The following is a 27,798-nucleotide window of genomic DNA, read 5'->3' on the forward strand; positions in this document are numbered from 1 at the left end:
TCATGATGAGCAGAGGGAATGTCAAAAAGCTGATTATCTGCCCCCTAAAGGAAGACTTAAGGGTTTTATTCAATTATTTTATCAGAGATCTTAATAACAATTGGCCAAGAAGAACATCCAATGCTTTGAGATAAAGCAAATCAATATGCCAAGAAGCACAACAGTGCTTCTGTATGTTTAACTGATCACTGGTTTTAACTGAACATTCTAGCAAACAGCACCCAATACTTCATCTTAGCATACAGCCGGTATTTCAGTAGAACATTACTCATTTTATAGGCATTCCATATCTTTTTCACTGAGGTTTGAATAAAAATATCAAAGCATAATTCAGTACGGAAAACCTAGCCATTTTTTACCTATGTAAATATTACATACAATATTCCTGGTTCTTCTAAACCAGGAATTCCGTAAACATCAATTACCACCACTGGCCTGGTTGAGTTAGCTTTCAAAGAGAAGAAAAAAAAACACAAACAAAACCAACACGTACCGAATTGCACATTTTCATTTTAATGAGAAAAGAAAATAACCTGCTGTATGCTTTATACAAACTTTCCAGGAAAAAAAAGTTTGGCTTTGATGCTGGTTAAGTTGTATTGCAATTGAAAGAATGACTCATCATGTGTTCTCTGTGCACCCAAATGTCAGAATTCACCAACACAATGGAAAAGTCTACTTACGGTCATTACACTGGCTCCCAGAATATGAAGTCATGGAGCAATCACATGTGAAGCCTTCCCATTGCTGATTACAGATGCCCTGATTTGCACAGGAATCTTCCTGGCAGGTAGTGCTTGGACCTGGAGAAGGGATGACAAGAAAAGTGTGAAATAAAGGTGAGAGAATCACTTTGGTCAGGCCCACAAAAGCTTCAATTAATCACTACCATTACCATCAGGATCCTCATGCAGAAGAGAAAAAGCACTAACCAAACATTCTTCCATTCCTGGACATGCAAGAAAATCAGGAAGAAAGAGCACAAAGACAACTGCACACTTCACAACAAAACAGCAATCTGTAACAAAGCGCAAGAAAGAAGAGGGAACAGGAACATATTCCCTCTTACGCAGGCCCAAATCATATGTTCCAAGCTTGCTCACAGAAGTTTACTATAAAATATGGTGTGATGCAAGGATAACAAACATGACCAGGTTTTCCTGCTTCCCTAGAAGTTTAATCCCCTGGTGGAAATGAAGGCTAGGAAATGAGCCCATGACCAATGCTTCATCCTACCCAAAGAACCCCAAAACTGAAGTTTTGAAGCCTCAGTTGGCTACAACTTTGCTTATAGCTGTGAACAGTGGTATTACATAGGTTCCTCTGGAAACACGTCAACAAAGTTCTCAGAAGGGCATGACATTAGTCCACAACACTTTTCTATTCTGGAGTGGTTTAATGCCTTTGAGAGGAGCAGAGAAGGAAGCAGTCACTACTAACAGAATAGCCTTTCACTGTTCTGTGATTTGCAGCTAACAGTTGCTATCCTACTCAGATAAACCTTGCAAAGGCAAAATCCAAGCAATAGGCAAAAAAGTGATCTTCAGAACAGAAGGAATCTGAATGACAGCTAGTATGACATCCACAAGCAGGTAGCTGGATTCTGAATCATCTGAGCACAGGTGTGAAGCTGCAAGTCATAATTACAAGAACATGAGTTTAGAAGTTACTTCCTGGGAAGGTGTTTTATCTTCAGCATTCTAGACAAGGGTATGCCACTCCTGTTGTTCAGTACTTCAAATAAAATGTACGAATACATTTGACGTACTTACTATTCTGTATCCTGCAAATGTTGGAAAAGAAGAAGAAAGAAAAGAAATAAAGCAGAGAGAAGAGGATCAACTGGCTAGGCTGCCTCAGACCAGTTTATTAGCCACTTCCAGTCTAGGACAATACCACAAGGACAAAGAAATCACTGTTCAACCCCTCCCAGCATCTGTCATCACAGATGACAGCAACTCCATGAGGCTTATCCTACTCTTCACTCTTATTTCTTCATCACATCAACACTACCATTGGTATTATATAGATGAGATAGGACAGACCAAAATGGAGACAGCATTTTCAAATATCTTTAGCTAACATGAAACTCTTCAACCTCCATCTGACAACATCCATAATGATTTCACTGAAGTATTCAGTATTTCTTTGGTATTCAGATTGTGTACCTGGGCACTTCCATCTTTACAAGCCTTTGTAGAACCCACATCTAACTGGAAGCCTCATATCAGAACATGATCCTCCTACAATTCAAAGACCAAGCCAGGAAGGGATCATCATAACTTTGGTGCAAGGTTCCTGTTCTTCCCACCAGATCACCTTTCCCCCCTGCGAGAACAGAATAGGTGAATTTCAGTTGCTTTTTAGCTATCTGTGTTTCTTTGCAGGATATCCCTCCTGCAATGAGAAGGAATGTGTGAATTAGTTGGCAGAGTTTCACTTAATGTTAACAAAGACATGAGCTTCTTCCAAAATTTATTACACTATTAAAAAAACCGCAAACCTATAAAACCCAAAACCTCTAGGTAGAAGTGTGGATAACAGAAGAAAACAACAAAATCTCTGAAAGAAAATTCACCTATTGAAAAGAGGCGGCAGCAGCAGCCACAGCAAGAAAACCCCATGTTGCCATACTGAAGGAAAGTTGAGCAGCATTTTTCAACACTTTTCTCCTCCCCTCCGCCTCTTCTTTCCACCCACTTGACTCTCATTTGCAGCCATGTAAATCCCAGTGGTCTCAGTAGCACAGTGTGAAGTTAACAGATCACTTCTAGGACTACAACAGAGCTGACAGACTTTCCAGTGTGGGCTGGAAGGCACATGTATGTACACACTTCCCTCCTGCCTTTACTCTTGTAAAAAACGGGTAAAATATATAGATACACATGCATCAGGTTGTGATCTGACACTTGCTTTCAGACATTTAACAATCTGAAATAGAATATTAGTTGTCATTTTGCCTAAAATGTCCAAGGATAAGGAATTCTGAGGATTCCTTATCTGAGGATAAGGAATGACGAACTGATACCTCTTCATGTACATCACTATCCCACCATCTAACCTCTAACCACAAATATGAATATTCTAAAGGTATAAACAAGCAAGTTATACACATATATTTAAAAATAAATCCAGAAAGTAACTGTGAATCTATGCAAACTTGATACAGTATCAACTGTAAACATCATTACATAGAAGCAGAGCAGAACAGCATTTTCAATGACAATGATTCTCCACTCTTCCTACACTCTTCATAAATCAGTAACTGGACTTGACGATGGGCATATCTTTTGTCTAGGTGCCCCAAGAGAAAGGACTCTGCTCAAGGAATAAGGCTGCATGAGGCCTCATACTTGTGGCTTGAGGTGTTAATAGTGAGCAAGTCCAGAGAGCCGAAGTACTTGAATTCATGGCCAGTATTACGGTTTCTGAATTGTATTTTACAGTAACCAACTGTGAATATGGGAACAGCACTTTCACAGTAGCCAGAGGAAAAAAAAAAAGAAGAAAAATAATAAAAAAAAAAACAATAATGAGGAATTTTGAAAGCTTGACAATACCACAAGGAAGCTTGAAGCCTGATTTGCCATCTTTAGAGTCAGTTGTGATGGCACAGCATAGATGTTGCATATTACACTTTGCCTCACTCCTTAGTATTATGGGCCATTTGCATCATAAAAGGACCTTTGTCTCAGAGAGTTCATTTACTCCTACTGCTTACAGTCCTTGCCTGATGCCATAATCCTCCATCTGTGGCAACAGAATTTTGATCAGAGCAACCAATAGGGATGTCACAGGAGATTAGGATTAGGGAGCAAAGCAATAGAAGCATAGGAAGGCTTATAAAACATGAAGATTGTGTTACCACGCACATGCCCGTTAGTGCTAACAAACAAGGAAAGAAGATGACAAACAACTTATATATAAAGCAGCAGAATTGTTTCTAAATTACTGATGCCATCAGGGCTAAGGTCTATTTTTAATCCCATTCCTTTGACAACAATTAAAGAAGTCAAAGTATTTAAAAGCAAAGTTTCAGAACCAGTCTTCACATGATAATCTGAAATACCTCTGATTTTGTTGTCTGTTTGTAGCTGGGCTTGGTGCATTGCCTTCTTTATGCCACATGTACAGTGGAGAGGAGAATGAGTGGGCCGTAGGTATAGAATCAAAGTGGAAAAGTCCTCAGTGCAGAAAAGCATCCCTGATAGAAGGGTGACTTGCTGTGTCTCATCCTGTCCAGACTAGGCCTACCAACTGAGATGGCAAAGCAGAATTCTTCAACTATGTCCTTTTGATCTTATGTCTGCATCTCTAATTTTTATTGGAACAGCTCAGTATCTGAGGACTTGCAGGATCTGGGATTTGTTGCACCTCCCTCCCTGGGAAGGAGTCCAGTACTACACTTTTCTTCAAAGTTACCTATCCAGATGTATTGTTTGTTTATTTTACTACTAAGTATTTGAAAAAAATCACCTTAGAAGACTATAACAGCCAGATCTCTTATCCATATTCTGCTTGGCTAAATTACTTCGTCTACCCTAACTCTTTCCCACAATTTCAGCTGTATGCTAAGTTTCTATTTGCCCTGAAACTAAAAGAAATTAATTCTGCTGCACGGTGCTAAAACTGCCATGTTGCAACCCACAGATAGGTGTGTTTCACTGGCAAGAAAAACCATTCCTTTTGTATTGTTGGAAAGCCCTTTGCAGAAAAAGCAACTTCAGGAATAAAAGATAGTATTGTGTTTATTGTTCTTTCCAGTTACATGAGAAATCAGTTTCTTTATGCAGCAGCTACAGGATTATTACACAACTGCCTCATGCTTTGATCACAAATAGCAATAAGCATGAAGATAAGCAAGCCGTTATTTCTCTCATACATAACACCTTCCTTCACACATCAAAAATTCAATGTTATTGAAAGGAATCAACCATTTCTCTTAACATTATTTTCTCAGTACATGCAACAGGCATGGTTCAACGACAACAAGGGCCCATTTTCATTCTCCATCTCCCTAAATGCTCTCATCTTTTCCCCTTGTATCTTCAAAGAGGTTAGGAAGCAATAGGAAACTAATACACAGAAGACATCTTTTCAGTCTTTGCAGAATAAGGTGCTTCTTTTGTCCCACAGTTCCTAAATACAAACACCATCAAGCCCTAAGATATCTCTACCACTACCAGTCAGATGTTACCATCAATTTATACCTATGATAGATCTACAATATACTTCTGTCAGCACTCCTCTTTCATAACCAGAGGCAGTCAGCTTTTCTTAATTTAACGTCCAGTACCAGTTCAGCTCAGAGAGGTTGAACTTCCAAGACATCAGGTCTTGGAAACGAAAACCCAAGGCAGAAAATAAACCTGTTCCAGAACTCACTCAGTGCAGGTTAAGTAAGAAATGAAGTTAATCCCATTAAGTTTTCCAATTTCAGAATAATTTGGAAAAAATATTTTCTTCTGGGTAAAAAGTGAGAAAAACTGAGTCTGAATCTGAAGAAACTATCACTTCATGGGAGGGACCATATCACACATACTATAATTGTCAAATATATATTGGTGGTATGTCAACATTTACTTTGCACACTAAACTAAAGTCTAGTCAAGGTTCAGTACATGATTCAGAAAGTTAGATCCTGTATTTTGAGTCACAGGTAGTAGAAAGCAGGACTATCACAGACTAACATAGCAAACCAGAACCCAAAAGCCAGAGATTTTCAAGGACTGCAAGGCCAGCTCTTCAAGCTCTCTGTTTTATATTTTGTTAAGAACTCATCATTCCTTTCATCACCTAAATAAGGTTAGACATCTGTCAGGTTCCAAATTTAAAGTTACTGATTGTCAGAAATAACTCAAAGGCCAGCATTCTTTAGTCCTCTGAAAATGCAGCCGCTTATTTCAGTACCTCAACAGAACCTGAACGCTTCATTCACCTGATGTCAGCTATGATGCAGAATCCTTCTGTTCCAAATAAGTGGCTGGTCTGAAAACTTCAGTAACTGGGAATAGTTAAAATAACAAATATGCACAAATGTGCTTTCTCCCACAGAAAGCACACTGATCTCAAGGTGACAGGAGAAGGGAATCAGCAGCAAGAGCAATCCACAGAGAATGGATCTGCAAGGTGGTGGGATTTTTTACCCTCCAAGAAACCTGGCATATACATGTCTTCCTCCCTCTTGTCACCCTTCCACTCTCCATCTCTAAGTAACCTATACAGTCTTGAGCAACATGTTCATACACATGCTGGTGAGGGAAGAACTAAAAACAACCCAAAACCAACTGAAACCCCAGCCATACAACAAAAAATCAACTGCATAAAAGGGAGTATGCCAGCACCAAAGATGTGACAAGGGACAGGGAGATGCAAATGAAGTAGAGGAAGTAAACAGCATTCAGACACAGAAACTAAAAGCAGAAAGGAAAAACTGAAAGGGCTGTATGTGAACAAGAAAAACACAGCCAATTGAAAAAACACCCTTTCCTATGCAAATCCAGCAGTATAAAAGTTCCAAGCCTCATGGCCTATTCTGAAATGGCCAAACCTATTCAGTAAAGGTTGGTTTCCTGAAAAGCCAATAATCCACATTATGCACTCAAGACAAATGCTTCCCCTTAGGCTTCAGGTGTCTCCATATGAAGGGAAAATATTCCTATAGGGTTCGGACTTCTGTAACAATTTGAGCTTGGGCTGGAATAATGTTCACAGCTCTGACAAGCCTTTAGGTTCTCAGAAGTCTGGAAAAATCAAAACAACAAACAAATCTGTTTGTTCCAGAACCTGCTGTATCCACTTCAATGGACATCAGAAATTGAGCAGGAACTCCTGTGCATGCATTCTGAATTCTGATGGGGACATAGGCGACTAGAAAGAAGAACAGTGACTGCAGCCAGAGAGATTTGATACTTGCTGATGTCTAATCCAAATCCCAAATTCACTGCCACAGTTTGAATGGATGGCACAGAACACTTTAATCCTAAACTTATTTACACCCAGTGTAGTTCCAGGCCACTTTTTTAATCACATCAGTCACAGGCCGCATATATTTCATAGTCTTTCAAATCTCATCTTTTACCACTTTCATTTACATTAACTTCGGAATTCACCAAGGGGTAGCACCTAATAGTCTCTAAATCCCTAACCTCTGTAAGACAGTACTTCAACTTTTTACAGCTGGGAATAGGTCAGAGATGCCAACAAAACATAGTTGCAGTAAGATTCTCCACATGCATAGAGCAAAATACACCACACTAACTTCTGCCTACCTGGAGGCTGTCAAATCTTTCAGATCCAATGTTTTGTATGCATCCGATTGCTAAAATTATCTCAAACTGTCAGTATCATTACCTATTGGGTGAGAGGGTGTCTCTTAATACGCTTCTGTCTATTAACAACTGCTACAGTGATAAACTGTTTATCCGTTAAAATATCCTTACTCCTCCAAAATTATTTTTATCCTTTTCTGTTGAGCCATAGAACGCCAAACCCTACCTAAACACACATATGATATCCTGAAGGAAAGGTAATTGCTACCTGCCTATACCTGGAATAAAGAACAGGAATATTTTAATCTGAAAATTGCATCTATTACATTAGATTGGGTCAGCAATATCAGCAGGTTGTCAGGGTAAACACAGCAAATAGAAACTGAGTTTACAAAGCACATGGTTACAGTCTCAAAAACTTAATTTCAGTGATATGAAAAATGTTGGGAAGTCTCTATCTATAGAGTGACATAGGAACATTTTACATGTTTTCTCTCACAATAAAACCTTAGACCAAACCTTTGGCTTAGACATAAAATTTCAAGGTCACTAAGCTGATACCATAACAGAAGCCATCTGTGGCTTCAGGACTGTTAAACAGAGACACTGTCCAATGCCCCTGACTTCCCCTTATACCTGAGACCATTGTCTCGTTTTCCATTTAAAATCAGGAACATTTTTATTGACTTCAATAACACTCAGGAATAAATTAATTTGTACTCTATATTGCAGTCTCTCCAGATGAGTTGGGAGGCATACTTTCACTATCATATTTAAAAGGATACACTTTCAGTGCCATGGAAAACATCTTCTGGTTATACTAGTATCAAAGACCTATTAACTTCTATTAGGCACGTTTCCTCACTTAAATCCCAGGGAAACAGTCTGCACGGTCTCTGAGAATATCCTATCTATTTCTTTCTTATTCTCACAAACGCTCAACAACCTACTGACTTCCTTGCATAACTCCTTGACCTGGTGACACAGTTCCTCAACAAGGACACACCTTCTGTGTGTCTCTGTGCCTCTGACATTGTTGGTGCAGCAACAACCGCTGGGGAACGAGCTCTGTGGTACATAATAACTGTAATTTTTGCAGCTCGGACTACTAGACTGGGGAGAAGGGGCCTCCTCATTCCCCTTGGTGTTAACTGCTGCTCCTATGCTCAGCTCTCTGTTCTGTGTTGGCCCTCCTATGGAGAGGAGCCCTTCCTGCCCAGATTATGGCTTGTAAAATGCCATTCTAAATATTAAGGGAGCTTGTAGTTTAGAGACATTTTTTTTTTAATTGAAATTCCAGAAACTTATTTCTGGTTGGTTTTCGTTTTTTGGGTTTTTTTCAAAGTATAAGTTAAAAAAAAAAACAAACAGCTTTTACCTCCTGATCTCACTCCTTAAGATCTCGCTCATTTTTTTTTTGTGTTGCAAAATTCCGAGGGCCTTCTATGTCTCTATACACACTAGCTATTTGCCTGAATAATCATGAGGCTTTTCAGGAAATCAACTGGTGTTCTTACAGCTATTCAGACTCTGATACAGTCAAAGCCCCCAGGTCTACCAAAGCACCTCCACTGTTTGCTGTGTCCTTCTTCAACCCAGATATTGCCCTCCACAGAGGTTACGGTTTGTCATTCTGTTCCTCTCTTAGAGATGTGACTGCATCCAGTAAAAGGCACCAAATGTTACAGAAAAGCATCTTTCAGTTCAAACCAGTAATGAGAAAGAACAACCTTCTCTACCTTGCAGGTCAGCTTTGGTCAACCCAACTTTGTCAGCAAAAAAAAAAAAAAACAAAAAACCACAGGTAAGAAAACCAAATAAAAAGAGGAAATGCATTTCATTCACACACAAAAGAAACCCACAGAATTTACAGACAGTACACAGAGAAGAAAAAATATCACTATCTTAAATCTATCAGCATTTAACAATAACTTAAGAGAGATTTTGTCTCATTTGAGAAATACTTAGAATCCATTTAAGTAAAAAAAAAAAATGTATTTGACTTTCAGTACATCAGTCAAGCATAATTTTTTTTTGTTTCTATATCCAGACTCTGGATCTGAATTTAAATTCTCTGTCTTCCATAAAAGCACAGATTGCTCCAGCTTTTTGTCCAAAGTGGATTTATTGCCAGAAAACCATAGGGGACTGATTACTCTGTAAGACAACAACCTCTGTTTATCCCAAGAACTGAACTTGACACTGGATATAAAGTGACAGTAAAACCTTGCCCCCTCACAAGCTGTCACCTACTCATGGATTTCAGTACATCTTTAAGAAAACTTGGATCAACAGGAAAACAGCTCAGGTTTTAGACTCATATAGTGTTCTTCAATGTCATTAGAGCTATCAACAAAAATGATGAATACTAGCTCATTCTTTCACCTAGGTGGGAATGATTTTGTTATCTGTGGTCAAATCATAGTCTATATGGCAAAAGAGAATCATAAATCTACTAAATCTGACTGTCTAAAGATCCAAATACACTTACTAAAAATCGAAGAACATTAAATAGCAAAACAATACTACTGATGCTCTTCCATGTAGGCACAGAGTTTCTTTTTTTTTTTCAATGGAGTCCAGTTTACGAGGAAGCCACATAGACTTTTGATGTGTTATACCTTGATTCTAAGTTTTCTCTTTCAGCATGGAAAAAGCAGAGCACAAAGATGGGAGCATAGGCAGCAGTTCCTGAATCCCTTGCCACTGAAGGTTACATATTTCTATTACACAGAACAATAGGAACGAGAAAACACCAAATCAATTACCTCATTGCTCAAAAGACGGGTATTTAAGAAGTACACACTTACCCTCTTAACCTTCTGTTCTTAAAAAATTCTAATGTCACAGCTGATACTGAAGAGAAATTGGTAGTTCTCCATTTCACATTTACAACTCAATAAATTAGAACTGACATGTACAGATACCATTTCCTGTGGTTCATAAGAAGTTTAACATTTTGAATTTTTGCTATTGTTTCACAGCTCATGAATGACTTGATGGCAACTACCTTCCCTTTTGAGATAGTCAGACTTTTCTTCCTTTTGGAACTGCTTTACTACATAGAGCTACAAAATCCCTTTTTCCTTGAACAAAATTCAAAAGAAAGGGAGGAGGAGTAGAAAGACAAGAAGAATGAATTTCTTCATGCATCATCTTCAGCACTTATTCCAACAATTTCTCTATAACAAACAAGTACTTTTCCTACTGCCCCACTCCACATCTTCTTTGTAGTTGAACAGAAGCAAAGCCCATATTTGTTCCTTAATTCCAGTAGCACTATGAGAATGGAATACAAAAGCAGAAGGAATAGGAGAGATGTCAGACCATCATGGAGCAAATTAATGCTCCACTCCTCAGTGGACAACCTTTGATTCCAGAGAGAAAGTGAAGTATGACCAGATTTGAAGTTTCTACACTAAGCAGATGAAGGGTGAAATCCTTTCTGACATTATCCTGCTGTGAGATTTTAAGTATGAGATTATATTTTCTGTTTTCCACATACTGCTTAGTATGCAAAATGTGTTTCTGATTATCCAGCCTGTATGTGTCATTCATGCTTTTCATACACCAGTGAATTCCAAAGGTTAACTAAACTAGTTCATGGAAAGTTGCAAAAGATTATGATTTTACTGCAGGATCTGGAAAGAAGATTAAATTAGGACAAAAAAAGTCCCAAAACATCTGGAACAGTGTCAGCCTGTTTAATAATAATCACTCTCCTTTGTGAGAAGCTGTTATCAGTGGAACAGGTGAGGAAGAAGCAGCATCTCTAATGCACATAAAAAACCACCTTGTAAAAGAAATAAAATGTTTTTTAAGCACTTCTGTTAGGTTTGGTTGGTTGGGGGCACAATGGAGTCAACACATTTGGAATGTGCAGTTACATTACAGATAGCTCTAATGCCCATGGTAAGCAACATAAGGATGTCCAAATAAAGGGAAGGAAAACACGGGAGAACATATGGCAAATTAATAAAGAGGTGAAAAAACACCTGAAATGCAGGAAGTACTCATTAATATTGGAGGCATCCTCTTTAAATTCCTCAAAAGGCTGGCCACCTGCTTAACTTCTTCTAGGACCAGTGAGGAAAATGGAGTGAGTCACTCAGTCTAGACTTTTGTGGATGGAATAAACTGATCCATTCATCTAGTACTAAGACCAGAAATGAAGAGTTCAGCAAAAAAGAATTGATTTTAAAAGTCCAGTAAAGAGATTATCTGAAGTTTAAATTATTTCCTTTCAAGAAGGGAAAGGATGTCACCGGGAACTACTTCTTCCATATATCAACTCTTGCATGTGCACCATAATGCAGACATCTTTTCTCTCAAACTGTGTACATCTGACGTAGAAATAGCCTGTATCATGCAAACTCAGGAGTATAAAAATTTCCAACCACCCCCCATCGGCTGTTGAGATGGAGACTGGAGAAAACCAGGTCCTGATAGAAGACTTCTTCAGTTTCTAATGGTTTGGTAATCTCTAGAAGCCTCCACCCATTGTTTCAAAGTGGTCTGAAAAGACACAGTTGAATTTCATACTTTCATCACAAATAGAACAATACCTTGCAGATGAATTTTATGGGTGGGGACAGCAAGGCCCAAAGTAGGAGGCACACTTGCTTGCAAGCTTTCACTAGAAGAGGCCCCCCCACTTTAAGTCCTTTCTGAGAAGTGATTTTGTCTCTTCAGAGTTTTCAGTACCCTGATCCAACACCGACACCAGAATCACTTAAGTCTCAACCACTTCCCTTTGGCAGCTTTTCTTTCAGGCCCTCTTGCCAACCCCTTTTTTCAGGTGATGGTAGGTGGAATGTCTGCATTTCAAGAATGACTTGTATGTATATGACTAAGAATGCTTTGGGGTTCTTCAGATCCCAAGGAAAAAGATCTCCTATAAATATATCATTAAAATATAAATATAATTTACTGAAAGTGCTTCCCACTCAAGTAGAAGCACTGCCTTACTTATCACTGGAACACAGATAATTGTATAACACGACAGGTTTGTGCTTTGTTGCACAGTGAGGCTGAATTATGCTTAAGTGTATGAGACAAACAATGTGGCCAAGGAAATTCAATGGCTTGCTCAAACTGAATAAAATGAGGTAGCAGTAGCACCAAGACAATAAGGAATATAATTTTCCTATTAAAAATTGTGAATTTAGTGGTATGGAGTAGAGTACTGAAATACATGAACAGAGATAACAAACACGAACAGGATGCTGGTGTGTCTTAGGCAGTACAGCTCTGTCTCCTGACCTACATTTCACATTCCACTATTCTCAAGGCTTCATTCCTCTACACATCCTTTGATTCTGTCCTGAGATCAAACTGACAGTTTCTGAGAAAACAGCTGCCACCTTGTAATCTCCTCTGCTTCTGAAAGCAAAGCCACAACAAGAGACAAGCATTAGCAGAAGTCTCTCTCACATCACATTTGAAAGGCAAGATTCCTATGTGGGGATGAAATGACATTTCTTTAAGCATGCATGTTCTCATCATTGATGTGATCCCACCGCCCTTCATGATGAAACAAGGACATGTCTGGCAAATTAACACACAGCACAACTATTCACACAAAAAGCCTGCAATTGTTTATTAAAAACATATTTAAACACCATGAGGCAGCAAGGACTGCTTGGGACTTCAGCCCTTGCAAACATTGTTAAGATTGGATCGAAGATCATGTGAGATGGAAGCAAACTAGGGAGACATAAAGAAGGACTGAACGTGCTTTGTGTTTTTCTTTCCTTAGAAAAAGGGGAGATAGGTGTGACTTTCACTGGCAACTGTAAGAATAGGCACCAGCAGGCAGCAGCCAAGATCTGAGATGAAGCCTTATGGGTTGCTATGATTAAAAAACAAACAAACAAACAAAATCAACAAATGAAACAGCTTTCTGGTGACCAAATTCTCAGGCTTTTTACTAATCCTAAACATGTTGGCAAAAACAATGCATTCCTCTTCAGCAGTTCCTTTGGTACTGAGCAGGGACCATTTGGGAAGACAGCACGGGCACTGCTTTGGAAGATCAAGTTCTTCCAAAGGCAGAACAAAGGCAATCACTGACCCTACCATCCATTTCTTTAGATCTCTCTCAAATTTTGAATCCTGTTTGAAGGGCTTTAGAAGAGAAGGAGAAATCACATTTCAGATATTTCGAAGAGTGAACCAATCTCCATGCTCAGGCAGCAGCTGTGTTGGTACCATACTGGCACACAGACAAAGTGCCACATTGTGCATTTTGAGAGTAGCAGCAACCTCAGTAACAGGACACTAAATCAAAGAATTACACTGGGTACATGAGAAGGAAACACCATAGCTCTTAGAATGGTGAAGAGTCTTCTGAGAAAGCATCATGACTCTGCTCTTGAGCCACACACAGAACAACAGTTTAGTCTAATGAGAGGTCCTCTGAAGACAGAGAGTTAGTAGAAATCACGACAGCTAAGATAATTTTAAACAGAGGAATTATCAACAAATCACTAATATTAAAGAAGAGCTTTCAGCATACCAAGGATAAATAGACTTGACATTTTCAAAAACCTAAAATGCATTTTTTTCCTTGTAAATGATACAGAAAAGGTGCACTTCTTTTGACAAGTTGGGTCTGCCACAAATGGACAAAGACAGTTCTGCTACAATGTGCTCATTTCCACATGGAACAGTGTGGTTAACAGATATTATTAAGAAAAAAGAGAGAAAGATGGAAAAAACCCCATTCTCCAGCTGTGTGGCACTTGTCAGTGCTGTGAAGTGGAAGTTGACACTGAGCGAGCTCCTGTGAGAGGACACAAAATTCCCACAAACGAGAGTATCACTGCACGAGTATGGAAGGAGGGCTGGGGCACAAGAGCTCCCAGCCAACCATAACACAGACACAAGCAAGGGAACAGATCTAACAGGACTGCCAATTTGGTGTCCTGAATACTCAAAGATATCACTAAGATGACAGTTTTAATCCTAAGAAGTGACAGTCTTGAAAAATGGTATGACTTCATCATGATATAACCTGTAATTTTGACACAGTAGGTGACAGACAACCAAGGAATAATTTAACTTTATGAAATTTTTGAAGGATCAGTTCAGGACACACATCTTTTCTTAGCAAACATGCATACCAATGTTACTGAAAAAAATTATCTTCTTCTAGTGACTGGTAGCCAACACAGCAGACTGGTATTGAGCGGAACTAGACACAGTGGTGATTGTCATTTAACCCAGAGAGCAAAACCTTGGGGGTTTTGATGCTAAGTACCCCAAGTGCTTTGGGAATTGAAACCATATGCATTTTACTGAGTCAGTGCTGCTGACGTCAATATTTTTTTAATTAATGAGAGCTTAGCAGGAACAGTAAATTCTTAAAGAGGTTTCAGGATATCACTACCATTTACATGCTTCTAAAAGTAACTCATCACATTTAGTTCTATTCTGGCTGGCAAAGAGAAAATACAGAAGAGAAATGTTTTCTAGGCAGAAGAGGCAATGGGCCCACTGCTTTCACTGGAGGTCCACTTCCTCAAAAATGAACTCCTCTTTTAGTCCAGTCTTCATCCTTCAGCTCCTTCTACCTTCCATTTCCATTTCCCCTGTCTCTACTTGTTCTTTGAAATACTTACTTCTGTGAATCCCAAAAAAGGGTGCTCTGAAGCAAAAATGAATTGAATGTTCAGAATATCTTTCAAAGTATTTTAAGAGTACTGTAATGTTTATAAACCACTCTTGTAGGACGAAAACTTGTAGCAAATAGCTGCACTTGGAAAACACAAGTTGTAATGAAGGATACTGCAATGAAAGCAACTTAATGAAATTAATAGTAAGGCGGAAGAGATGCACAGAGGGCAGCAATGAAGTAAGAATTGAGTGCTTGAGAGTGAAACTTCTCTCAAATCAGTTATACCTTCACATCCACGCTCAATCTGTCCACTGCGGTGCAGAGCATCATTGATAAGATCAGGCAAACGCCCATTCAAGTCCACAGATGCCAGACAGCCCTGAAATCCATCACGTGAGGCCACAAGCTTTGGGAGGTTGCTATACATGCCTTGAGCTAGGCCAGCAATGTAGAGATCACCTAGAGGAGAGAGGGGTAAACATACAAGAAGGAGCAAGTTACACACCTTCTAGAGTGACTTTCCTTGTCACCAAATGTGAATATAACAAAGTGAACAGATGTTCAGAAAAATTTAAAAGCAGAGTGAGATATTGTGCAAGAAGTCATTTCTGCCTTCTTTACTACAAAAAAACCCAAAGCAAACCCCAAAACAAAACAAACAAAAAAACCCCAAACAAACAACCAAACAAAAAAGCCCTGCAAAACCCCACCAATAATCCCAGTTGTAATTGCTACCTAACTAGGAAAAAATGTAAGATGACAATTAACTTCCGAAAAAGCAAAATATGACAAACTGTGCTCCTGCAGGAAGTGCCAAACAAGAAAGAGAAAAATGAATTTGACAGCCAAAATTAGCAAAGTCCAGATTTACTGTTCTGTAATGCATGGTTATTTTAAGTTTTCTCTTGTTTACTAGTGCAAGAATAAAGGGGGGAACTGTCAGTCTTGTAGAGTTTACCTTTAAGATCCAGATTTTTGGCACCGTTGATAACCTGAGTGACCACCTTAGTGTCCACCTTTAGGCTGTGTGTGTTACTGTTATCTCTGGTAATGACGACATTGTGCCATTGGTTGTCATTTAGAGGACGATCACTGTTGCCTTTGATAACATTAGGTCCATTTCCAAGGTCAAATACATAGTGTATATACCTGTAAACATAACAAGAGCTAGTTAAAATTGTGTAAGAATTCCAGCGCTACTGACTCTTGTTCTAGCCAGAGCTGATACTTACAAAAGTCACAAAGGGAAGTATCTCTGGGTTAGAAAGCTCTAGTAAGCCAAAATATTAGCCATTGCTTTGAAAAGATGTAGTTGTTTCCTTTCCACCAAAGTGTAAGGATTAGTATTCTGAGATTATAACATTTGAAATAATCAGATCCTAACCATAAAGTATTCCTCTTTTTTCCACAAAGTTCTTGCAGATCCATACAAATGCTGCCTGAGAATATAATTATTTTTTTAAATTGGCAATATCAATAAATGTACTGGGGAGCAATGTTAGACATGCTTATTTGGGGAATATATTCCTCAGGTTCATTCTGAGTTCTTCATAACTCTCTTAAGAAGTTAATCAGGAAACTCACTTGAAATATTTTAGTAAATTTACATTAGGCTTATTCAAACAGCTAGAAAACAATTAGCAATGCTTTTGGCAAAAAATAAAGACCCTAACAAAGACTGAAGTCACGAGAGTGTTACCCTGAATTATTTATATAGTTCAAACACAGAAATTCATCTGAGGATAGAAGAGAAATATTCTATTTAGAAAAGAAAAAAAAAGACAACAAAACTCAACTTTCAACAGAGCACCAGGAGCTCATGACTGGTGCTTTTTATATTACTCAATGTCCCATTTAAGAAGTATGTGCAAAGTTAAAAATGAAACAGATTGAATTAAAATATACAGGACTATAAACTGTATTTTTGGAAAACATGTCTACCATGACTAAATCATAAGAGATCAAAATTTGTTCATCTAACAAAGGATTTTTTTTTTTAAATAAGCTATTGGTCTTTTAAAAAGAATATAGCAGCTCAAAAGCAAGCTGAGTTTGCTTTTCCTCAAATATCACCAGCAGAAATATAGATTCAGCAGCCCATATCCTTTTTTTTCCCCTCCAGTGAAGCTGGCAGAAAAATGAGCATTACAGGAAAAAAAAAGGGAAGTGGGCAGAGAAGAGAGATACAGAGCCCTCAGCACATTTCTTCCTCCTCTGTGCTAAGCTGCGAGGTTAACAGGACAAAACATTAGTCTAGCTACAGCCAAACAACTTAAAATATTAATGCTGCACACTATAAAAGTGTTTTTGCCTCAGCCACAGAAGGAAGACAGTGATAAAATCCGGAGTCTTAAGCTTAGTGTTTATGTTTAAGTGCTTTGTCTTACACCTCACCAAACAAAGACAACTTCAGTATGAGGTGAATTCTCTTTATACAAGCATTTTAAGCTTATCTATAAGTAAGTTTATCTCTAAATAAGCTGGTAAAATATAACAAGGACACTTACCCCTTGACTAGTTCAACTGCAATAAAGTCATTGCCATCACCACTGTTAAAGAGGATGAAACCATCAGCTGAGGTGGTCTTGAACTGAAAGAAGAGGTGCATGGATGTATAAGCCTGCAAGGTGGCCAAGCTCAGGTAGCTGCTCTTAGTCTTGAATGTCACAGGGTCAGCTATAATGTTGCGGAGACCAAAGCGTGCCTTCAGCTCGCAATAGTCAATGTCACCATTCTTGCACAGGTCAATGTAGAGCATCCCGTTGAACATGAGGCTCTGGAGATGGCCGATGAAACTGGAGGGGATAACAGAGATGTACCGTTTCTCTGTCATGATCCCCGTCTCAATGTTGTGGAACTCCAGGCGAGTATGATCACCAACCATTGTGCCTGAAGGACAGAAACCAGGAGGAACATCAGGGATAAGTAATAGGTTATATGGAGCTCTTCACACTCCAATTTCCAGACTAATAGCAGTACTAACTTAATCCTATCTGATCACTGCTGATAGCTTGCATAAGAATGTATCAAATCTTGGTGGAGACACTTTAGCAGTTGCCAAAATCTGGCAGAAAAGACAGGTCTAAAGGGCCATGGGCAGTAAGTTCTCTATTTTCCCCCGTGCTTCACAGACTTCCTTGTTTGTGAAGATCAGGTCTCTCCCTTAAAGCCTACAGTGATGTATTTGGTCCAACAGTTTATCCGCCAAACAACTCATACACTTTTGAAACAACTCTTACAGGTGCATTTCCTGAAAATATTTGATAAACATAGATTAATATAAATAGAGCAGTGAAAGAATTGAGAACAATCACAAAATAGCTAGTATTTTTTTCTGTTGTTCTCTCCTGGTGCTTAGCTTGATGTTATTTCTCTTAAGAGCACAGCAGGAGGGAAACACACAAGAATGCAACAGGCAAAAAGCCCTCTGTATATTTAAACTGTCAGCCTACCATTGGGCTATTTGCCACATCATTACAGATTTTAACCTCTCAATTAAAATATCCAAGCTATTCAATATACCAAATATGCCGGACTACTCTTACATCGTATTTAAATATTTCAATAAGTGTCTAGGCACCAGTGCAGACACAGAACCCACACAGACACATGAAATACAGCAGTATGCTATAAAGACAACTCAGGCAACATCAGAATGAAAACCTTTTCAGCCAGCCTTATTGTAGTCCTCCACAGTTCTTCATCAAGGTAGTTTTAATTATTTAGTCACACATGCAAGTATGAGGAGGAAGGAGAATCAGAGAGGAGCTGTTACAGACTGACCACAGCTACCATTCCCCACCCTGTGCTCCACTGGGTGGGGGCAGGTAGGAGAGTCAGGAATGAAGGAGTCAACCCAGTAAGAGAGAGGGTGGGGGGCAGTGTTTTACTTTTTGTCTTCGTTTCTCACCATCCAATTAATTAAATTAATTTTCCCCAAGTCAAGTCTGTTTTGTTCACCATCGTAATCACTGCGCAGGCAAAGTCCTTCCTTTTAGAAGGTTTTCCAAAGCTCTTAGCCACACTCCTTGTTGGTCCCTCTGCCTCTAATAATATTTTAACATGCTGATCAAATTCACCAAGTTTAAAAAACAGAAGGGATGAAAATATTCAAATTCACACTAGTTTTGTGAAATTTGACAACTGGATAAAGACCTGCATAAATGCTTCCAGCGTGCTGCAGACAGACAAAATTTAGCAACAGTATCCTACTTGATTGCATCTCCTGGACAGTAAGCATATACACACAACTCTTGACTCATCACTGCAAGAGATATTTCTGAGTCATTGGGATTATACCTGGGAATCACACTAGTCACCATAACCAAATCCAGGACAAATTCCTCTTAATTCCCATAGGTTATACCAACTGGGACTTAAAAGCTTTCTCATATTCTGTGTTCTCCCCTGAAATCTCCTAGCATTTCTTACCTAGAGAGTTCCTTGGCATTTAAAAAAAAAAAAAAAATAAAAAATTGCCCTTTCAAGAGTTTTCTTACTAATGCCAACATAATCTTTTTTTTTTTTCTCTTGTGGATAGAAGGAAAACTGGACACATTTGAAAAGATACTTGGATGATACATTCTGGCTTGTGGTGTATAAATAGTCAGATTAAATAAACTCATGGTCATTTTCTTGCTTAGAGCCTCTGGAAACACTGAAATATTCCTAAATTGCCCCTCATGATCATAAAATTTTTCAGTTTATACTTTGTCCAAATGTGATCAAGTTTTATGCAAAGACAGCAAACAAGCACAGTTATTAGAAAATACGTTTTCAAGTATCTACTTCAAATATGAAGAAAAAATGTTACACAAACCAATTTATTTTTTCACTTATTCCCAATTTCAGCAGTGGATCTAAATTTAAAGGCAATTATACAAATACCACTGACAGCTTCAATCCAAGCAGATACAGCTGATCAAACTTAGAAGCAGCTGAAGACCGTCACATACTTCTGACTTTTTAGAAATTCAAGTGTCAAGACCAACGCAAATGTTTTAAATCCTGGACCAGTTCTTTACCAGAAATAATATTATTTTAGTTTGAAAAAGGCCAGTTCCCAGAAACTGAAACAGTATATTCAGAAGTTTGTTTAGACAAACTTTCTCACTTCCACTACTGTGATGTTTAGAGGCTGTTTCAGCTTCAGTGTTATCAAATGAAAAGTTATGATTTTTTCCAAACCAGAAGCGTACTTTCTTAAAAATAAAATTAGAAGAGTCTCTTTAAAAAAATCCTGCTTCTTTACTTCAAAAAATTAGAAAAATAAAACTATGAAATGTCAAGGACCAAGAGCAAGAAAACTCTTCTTTGTTTTTCCGTAGTTAGATAAACATAAAGAAGTAGTGGTGGTCTGAAGGAGAGAAAAGCTAGGACTGGGAAATCTGGAGTATGCTGGGACAGGGAACCCAAATATAGGGGGCATTAAAAATGGAGTGCAGGAGGTTAGAAGAGCTGAGATCTGTATCTTAGAAGAGGTGAAAATTGAGAAAATGGGGGCTAGCTTAGGAAAAAAGAGATAGTGCTAGAAGCAGTAGTATAGCAAGTTAAGGATATTTCAGTGAAAGGTTGAAAAGAACATCGCAATACAAGAGCAGAATCAGAAAAGAGATGCAATATCTTAGAAAATCATGGAATGAAATCCAATATTTTCTGATCTCATTAGCTATCAGCCCCACCTTCAGAGTTCACCTCCAAATCCTCCTCTGTGCTCTATAGAGAGTATTGTAACTACTACAGCAATCAGAAGCTCTTTAGTTCAAGTGGTATTTGGGTGTTTGCACGATGTTGTAAGGTGGAATATATCTTCTATATTTGCATCTCATTTATCACTAATGTTCTAAGGTGGACTGGAATGTGGGACAAAGGTTTTGTGATTAAACAGCAAAATGCTGTCCAGAGGAATTGGATTCTGTTTCTGCCTTAGATGTCCTACAGGAAGCCAAGTCAGACACTCCATTACAAATTTTTCATCGGTGGTCATTAATTGTCTAGACCTAATTCTCCAGGTAGCAGGGTTGAACTAATTTACAGGATCTCATTTACAGACATGCTGAATCTTTCTGATGAAAATGACTGAAAAATCATGCCAAATTTGTACCAAATACATCCAACTTTAATCTGGTACCTTGTTTCCAGACCTGAAAAAGATGCCCACTTGCTTCACATAAGAGACAAGGGAATAAATCCAGTTGCAGCTTCTTAGTTCTGTATAAATATATTGACGAGTAGCACAAAACACACACACATAAAATAAGATAAAACTAAAAAAACCCAGCTCTATATTTAGAGCAAAACTTAGCTGGTGTGCATTGTTCCAAACAAGCAATAAGAAGATGGAAATCAAACAGGCTGTTTATTTTTACTGGGGCCTAATTTAGACTTCTGATCTATGCCTAAGACAGCAAGAATCCTGTGGAAAAATCTATGTGACCACATCACTCAAGACTGTTATCATCTGCCCAAGGAAGTGGGATGCAGACTGCACAGAAAATCTTAACTCTGGCTGTTCTGACTTTTGACTTTGACATGATGGCATTCTTTTAACAGATATTTTTAGCTGTAATGCATCTTTAATTATGTAATTCATATACATGTGCATATGCGTATCCTATTTTGGTATAGGATTGTATCATTATTATTTATACACTCAGTTCCACGAAAAAAAGACTTCAAAAACAGATGGCTTTTGGGGATCGATTCAGTAATGCAAAGAGTGCCACCTCGTGGGGCTTCCTAAAATAGCATATCCTAGAAGAACTATTCTCCAATGTAGAAGTAATAGGGACGAAATGTTTGCCAGCACGTCACTAACTCAGAAAGTTCCCTCTTAAATAAAATTTATTTTTCCTATAAGCTAATTTTGACCAAGTCACCCCCAAAGTTGTCTTCCAACAACCAGAGGGAAAGATTTTTCTTGCATATGTTTCTTGTTCTCTCTTGCAAATTCACAGCCCATACAGCGCAGCACAGGGCAAACATACCTCAAACCATTTTACTGCAAACCCATTTCTATTGGTTTATTTCAAACTTCTGGCTCACGGCTTTCCAAATAATCTAAATTACTACAATATTTAAAATTAATCACAGTCGTACAGAACAAAAATAACTTATTTTCAGAGATTGGATACAGGAAAAGCTTTTTGCAAAAAAAACCTTTATGCATACAGCAGTCATTACTTCTAGTTGCCTTCCAAGTAGAAGCTTCAGCTTTTGACAAAACACCATGGGTCACAACTAAATAAACATACCCACATCAGTGTTGAATCCAGGGTTCCCGTTCTTTCTGATTCTATTACCAGCCTTCAGGCTGCTGATGTTTTCCTCAAAAAACAGCTTCATACAGCTATTTACAATTATGAGAATTTTAGACCTTCAAAAAAAGATAGATAAGTTTCTGGCTCTTGCAGTTATGGAAAAATGGACCAGAAAAGTGTAACATCTAAAATTTTGTAATGAAGAAAAGATCAATCTAAAGCACCTTGATCATTTCAATGCAAATCTCAACCTGGGAGACATCAGCTTTCCTGAGTGATTGACCTTTTCTTTCCTCCCTTCAACTACATTTCTCTGCAAAAAGAAGCAGGAGCTCAAAAAGCTATCTGAAAAAAGGGCTGACATACTCAATGTGATATGATACACTCTGGTGAGTCAGAATCCTCCCTAACCTCTAAAAAAAAGTTGAGAACAAACTACTTTGCTTGCTTTTTCTTCTGGAAGGCTCTGAACCATAAGCACAAGAAGTTAGGTAAAAAAAAAAAACGAAGAACCCCTCCAACTGCAAAAAAAAACCCTAAACAACCACACCCACACAATGAACAGTGGAGACATAAATCCATGTTCTCTAATACATGTAATTAATACTGGTTTATCAAAGGACAAGTTTGCAGAGGAAAGTTTGGAGAGCCTTGGCTTTGATTCCACAGCACTGGAAACCACATTTGCAGCTCAGGAATGGGGTATACTCACATCTAACACAAATGGAGCCTGAAGCAAGAGAGAGTGCTGCTTAACACCTCTGCAGTCTCAGGTATATATGTAAGCTTATCTGTCCCCTAAACTTATATTTCATATTGTTATAGTTGTCACAGAAGTTTCTGGTGCTGGCTAAGAAGTCAGTCTCTCAGATCTGAGCATTTGTTTTCAATACAGTAACACTAAATAATACACAAGTAGTAACAGAAAGAGGGGGGGAAAAAAGATACAAGAACAGGGAGAAGGGGCTTAATGGCAGAGGAAAGACTGGGAATAGAGATACAAAGATAATGATCAAAAAATAGTCATACATCACACTTACCCTCTGCAACATCATCATCCACGATCAGCTTGAGGCTCTTTCCTCTCCGAACGACCCGGACTGTGTGCCACTCATTGTCATTGAGTTTCTGCCCAGCGTAAAGAGTTTCAGGTCCCTTGCCTGGGGATGGTGATAGGCACAGCAGTTAAAGCCAAACCCCCACCAGCTTAGTACTTGCTCAATGGGAAAAGTCACCAAAATCAACCTGGTGTGAGACAGACCAGTAGATTGTATAGGTGTATTACAACCTGGAATCAACACTCACACCTACATCTTCCCAGCTCACTAGAGTCAGGGTCACGAACACTTCCACTCAGTCAAGTGCCTTCCTCCACAGAGCCCAGAGGTCACACGCATTTAAAACGGGTAGAAATCTCTCTTGTGCTGTGGTACTAATTTCCAAATATCACATTGTACAACACACTGCAGTAATAGGAAAACAAGCTGATGACTGAAATATCTCTAAAGTGGAGTCATTACAGTAGAATTCTGCTCTTCTGAGAATCTGGATTTACAACATCCCCAAGGTACTCGGGATTCTTTTCAAAGTTAAACAGACTGGTCTCTCAACACTTTGGTATCAAACACCAGGTTGGTTTCAGTCTCAAAAAAAAACAAAAAAAGAAAAACTAACCCAAAAACCCCAATAACAACAAAAAAGTCCCACATAACTTCAAACCCAATCCCTTCAAAAAAAAAAAAAAATAATCACAGAGAGAAAACCACTCACCAACCTGGCTGATTGCTTTAAGGTTCTTTGGCAAAGAAGCCTAGCTTTGAGGTGCTTACTTCACCCCCTGAATTACAAGCCAAAGGGGAAAGAGGAGCCATTTCTTCTTTAAAAGGTTATACCACAGTTGCCCTTGCAAACAATGCTCCTGGGAAAACAGCATTAGTGCTACCCATATATGTTCAGTTTTGCTGCTCACCCATCACAGTTGACAGGCAATTACTTAAAAAATTAATTGTTCAGATTACAGGACTGGAACACCTCACTCATGTCAAATGGTAAGTGAAATTGAATAATGGTGTGTGCTAAATTAAAAGCATCTAACCTCATTTCAGTACAGTATTAAAGTGGTGGGTTTTGATGCAGGTATATCAGAAAAATGCAGAATGAGGACAGCAGAACTTTTTGCACACTGGGTCTGGACCCACTGCCCAAACCGACAAAAGGGGAACACAAGAAAGTAAAAACAAGACACATTGAACTTAGTAAAAGAGACGGGACAGGGACAATGAGGCACTGCTACAGATCAACATACTACACTGGTAAAACTACATCAGATAGCCCATAGTCCACAGTATGCACACTGCCTAATTAGTAACATTACTGTAACTGCTTCTCACCAAAGGAGGAACATGGGCAAAGAAGGTGGTGTCTCACTCAGTTAGGATACGTGTACTAGAGGAATTCTACAGAAGGAGACCAAAACAAAATTAATATTCTGTTATTCTCCTTAAAATATCATGCAGTTCATGCTAATAAAAAAAAGAGTTTAATATCTTTTCAAATAAAGCCCACTGCTAGTCAATTTTACCATAAAGCAAGAGGAAAAAAATATTTTTCTAGGGACCTGAAAAATAAGAATCATTCTTGGATTAAAAGGATGGGGTGCCATATATTGCAGTTACAGAGAATATGTCCTTAACAGGAGAAACCCATAAACTCTGCAGTTCCTCATCCATATGCCAAAGTCACATTGTACCAGATATATAAATCCAGCTGTACAATGCAGCTAGACCATGGCCAGAAAGCTTAAATTCTTTGGAACCAGAAAAACCAAACTCTAACAGACTCCTAGAAAGTTATGCTTGATTTACATCACTGAGTACAATTTATCCTGGAGCAGAATTCACAAAATTATATCTCTGGGTGGCTAGCAAAATTACTGTCTACATAAAAATATACTGCATCAGTTACTGTAATTCCACACAGCCACTTTCCAGGTAGGAAAATCAAAGAGTTCACCTGGACCTGTGTGTTTTTATAATGCCACCTGAAAGCAGAGGAAGGATGGGGAGGGGCAGCAAATGTTTTTTAAAAAACAGTCTTTTCCACATATTTATTAGAGCTCTGGAGGCCTCAGCCAAGAGAACAAGTCAGGTGTGCTGAAGACTATTCAGCTGACAATGCAACGCTTTCTATGCAGCAGCTCTGTGTTCAGCATGGTTGAGTAAGTCAGAGTTGCTGACTGTCTAGCTCCCATTTTTCAACCCTACCCTGACAAAACAGGGGTCAATGAAAGCTGTCTGGTTTGCCTTGTCTTGATGCCCACTGTAAGACTTTCAAAACAAAACTGTGACACCAACAGAAGTTATATGACTAGATTTTCACAAAATGTAGCTTAACCGATTCACAAATAAATGAGTGGAAAGTTTCAGAATTCCCACTCCTTTTTCCAAATGAATAAGGTTGTCTACAAATGAGATTATTATTTAGAAGTAATGAATTAATAGCTTGGGCTAATAAATTTGAAAATTAAGCACTGCAGATGCAAATTATTTTGTTATCTAAGTCCATGTCTTGATCAGCCAATTTTATATTTGATCAGTTGAAACACCAACAACAACAAAAAAGGTTTTAATACTTTTGTTCACTCACAATCCTCCAATTTGCATGCACCAATGGGCACTGGTTTCTTTTAGCAGGGTTACCCAAATAACGCCACATACAAAAATTCAATATATGAGCATGCTTAAATTTTTCAAACCAGACAATTTGAGCTTAAAACACAGCATTAAAAAAACATTATTTTACTCAATTCAAACTGTTTTATTTTCAAATGCTTTCAAGACATTTACACAGCAGGTAGGTTGACCTGAAAAGCAGCAAAATTGTGCTTCATTTTTCAACTGAGAGTGGGCAAATGAATTGCTCCTCTCTTTGTTAAGCTTCCACTGAATTCTGAGTGGTTCCAAGCATTTTTTATAGAGGGACTCTCGCATCAGGATGCCAAACTTCATTTCATTGAGCACAATTACTACATGTGCTGTTACTATACAGACATTTATCACAGAGTCACAGAATATTCTGAGTTGGAAGTCATCAAGTCCAGCTCTTAGGTGAATGGCCCATACAGGCATCAAACCCGTTACCTTGGTGGTGTTAGCATCATTCTCTAACCAACTGAGCTGATCTCAGGTATATGTGTGATCAATTTTTAAAAGATGACTTGAAGATTCCTAATCCAACAGTTGTCGATGATGGGGAAAATAGAAAGGAAATGGGCCAAGTGTATCAGCACCATAATGCTCTCCCTAAGTACCATCTCCTACCTGGTAAGGCATTTCTGTGGTCTTACAGCTAAACACACAGAACTAAGTGTATAGACCAACGTTGGTGGGGGTTTTGTTGTTTTGGGGGTTTGGGGTTTTTCCTCCTTTTCCTCTTGCACCTACATCATCCTTCAACAAGAATAAAACAGATGTAGGAGGAAGCAAAGCAGCAGATTAAATGGAAAGAGGAAAAAAAAAGTCAAATATTTATGTCTTCCCTTTGTGCAACATTTTTTACGATGAAAACCAAATAAGTCTTGTAGCAATGTTACAAGTGGCACACTTGGAAACACTTTCTATTTATAATACTTTAGCAGTTGGGCATTTTGTAATTTCTGTAATTTATTTAATTTTTATCAATACAAGAGTAAAGGACAACATAACAGTAAAAAGAATAAGAAAGTTTTTACTGTAGCATCACTCCAATTGGTGTCTCTGGCCTTCTTGGTCATTCCATCCCCCTTCCTAATGTCCTCTGAGGAACTGTGTGTCATACAGAATTGATCACTACCTTTCATTTTCCAATTCAAATGAGGCAGATTAGTGCATATTCCTTCTGCGCTTTGCAACAGCAAATGCTACTTATTGAGAAGCAAAACTATCTGTCTGTTAGGCATCCCCCAACTCTGGACATTAGTTCAGCTGCAGTTCAGGCTTCTTGAGCAAATATTACTTCATTCAGCTGCAGTGATTCCTTCTCATGCTGTCAAGAATCCTCTGATATCTACTCAAACCTGTGTGCATATTGTTCATAAAAACCAATTAGTATATGCTTTCAAACATGGAAGAACTTCATCCAATCTGCCCAGTGTGTCCCAGTCATTATATTAAAGGTGCACTGCTGCTAATTAATAGCTTGGCTCAAATAGACTACATAAAAGTGCCACGAATAAACATGCCAAAGTATAAAGAATCAAAAAGCAGATCATGCCTTCTGAGAATGCCAAGTTGCTTTCCACATGGTCCCCAAGAACTTGCTTGTTTAGAAAAAACAATTGGTAAGAGGGATGCAGTTCTGACAATAACTCTGAAGACACTGGTTCTTATCCACCCTTAGTGGCGAACAGCACACAGAGTTTCCCTCCTATGAAAGGCAAAGCAGAAAGAGGGTTAATCCCCTCTGCAGTTCTGCACAGGTGGATCAAAAGGTGTGCTTTTACCCATGGTGCAGGCTGTCATCATCTGATCCGTTTATAAGATTAAAATGACCTTCATGAAACCAGGCTATCTTCATTATTGCATATCTTATCCAATATTAACAGAAGCGGTCAAACATTTCAGTCTACAGAACACCAGGAGAGACAGCCAGAAAGCACACTGCCATCTTGAGG

The 27,798-nt window shown here is 38.5% G+C and overlaps 1 protein-coding gene across 20 annotated transcripts in view; it reads right to left on the reverse strand.

Moving 5' to 3' along the window:
- The window catches only part of NRXN3 (neurexin 3), a 1,012,014-nt gene that overhangs the window by 537,339 nt on the left and 446,877 nt on the right, over positions 1-27,798 (reverse strand). For all 20 annotated transcript variants that reach the window (XM_027638371.1, XM_027638372.1, XM_027638389.1 and 17 more), the window contains 5 exons: positions 23,189-23,308; positions 17,397-17,778; positions 15,848-16,038; positions 15,175-15,348; positions 684-803 (listed from right to left, as the gene is read on the reverse strand). In XM_027638371.1, coding sequence (XP_027494172.1) covers positions 684-803; positions 15,175-15,348; positions 15,848-16,038; positions 17,397-17,778; positions 23,189-23,308 — 987 coding nt within the window. The remainder of the gene's footprint in view (positions 1-683; positions 804-15,174; positions 15,349-15,847; positions 16,039-17,396; positions 17,779-23,188; positions 23,309-27,798) is intronic.

The sequence above is a fragment of the Corapipo altera genome, unplaced genomic scaffold (assembly GCF_003945725.1).
Source record: "Corapipo altera isolate COAL_440 unplaced genomic scaffold, ASM394572v1 23, whole genome shotgun sequence".
Lineage (NCBI taxonomy): Eukaryota > Metazoa > Chordata > Aves > Passeriformes > Pipridae > Corapipo > Corapipo altera.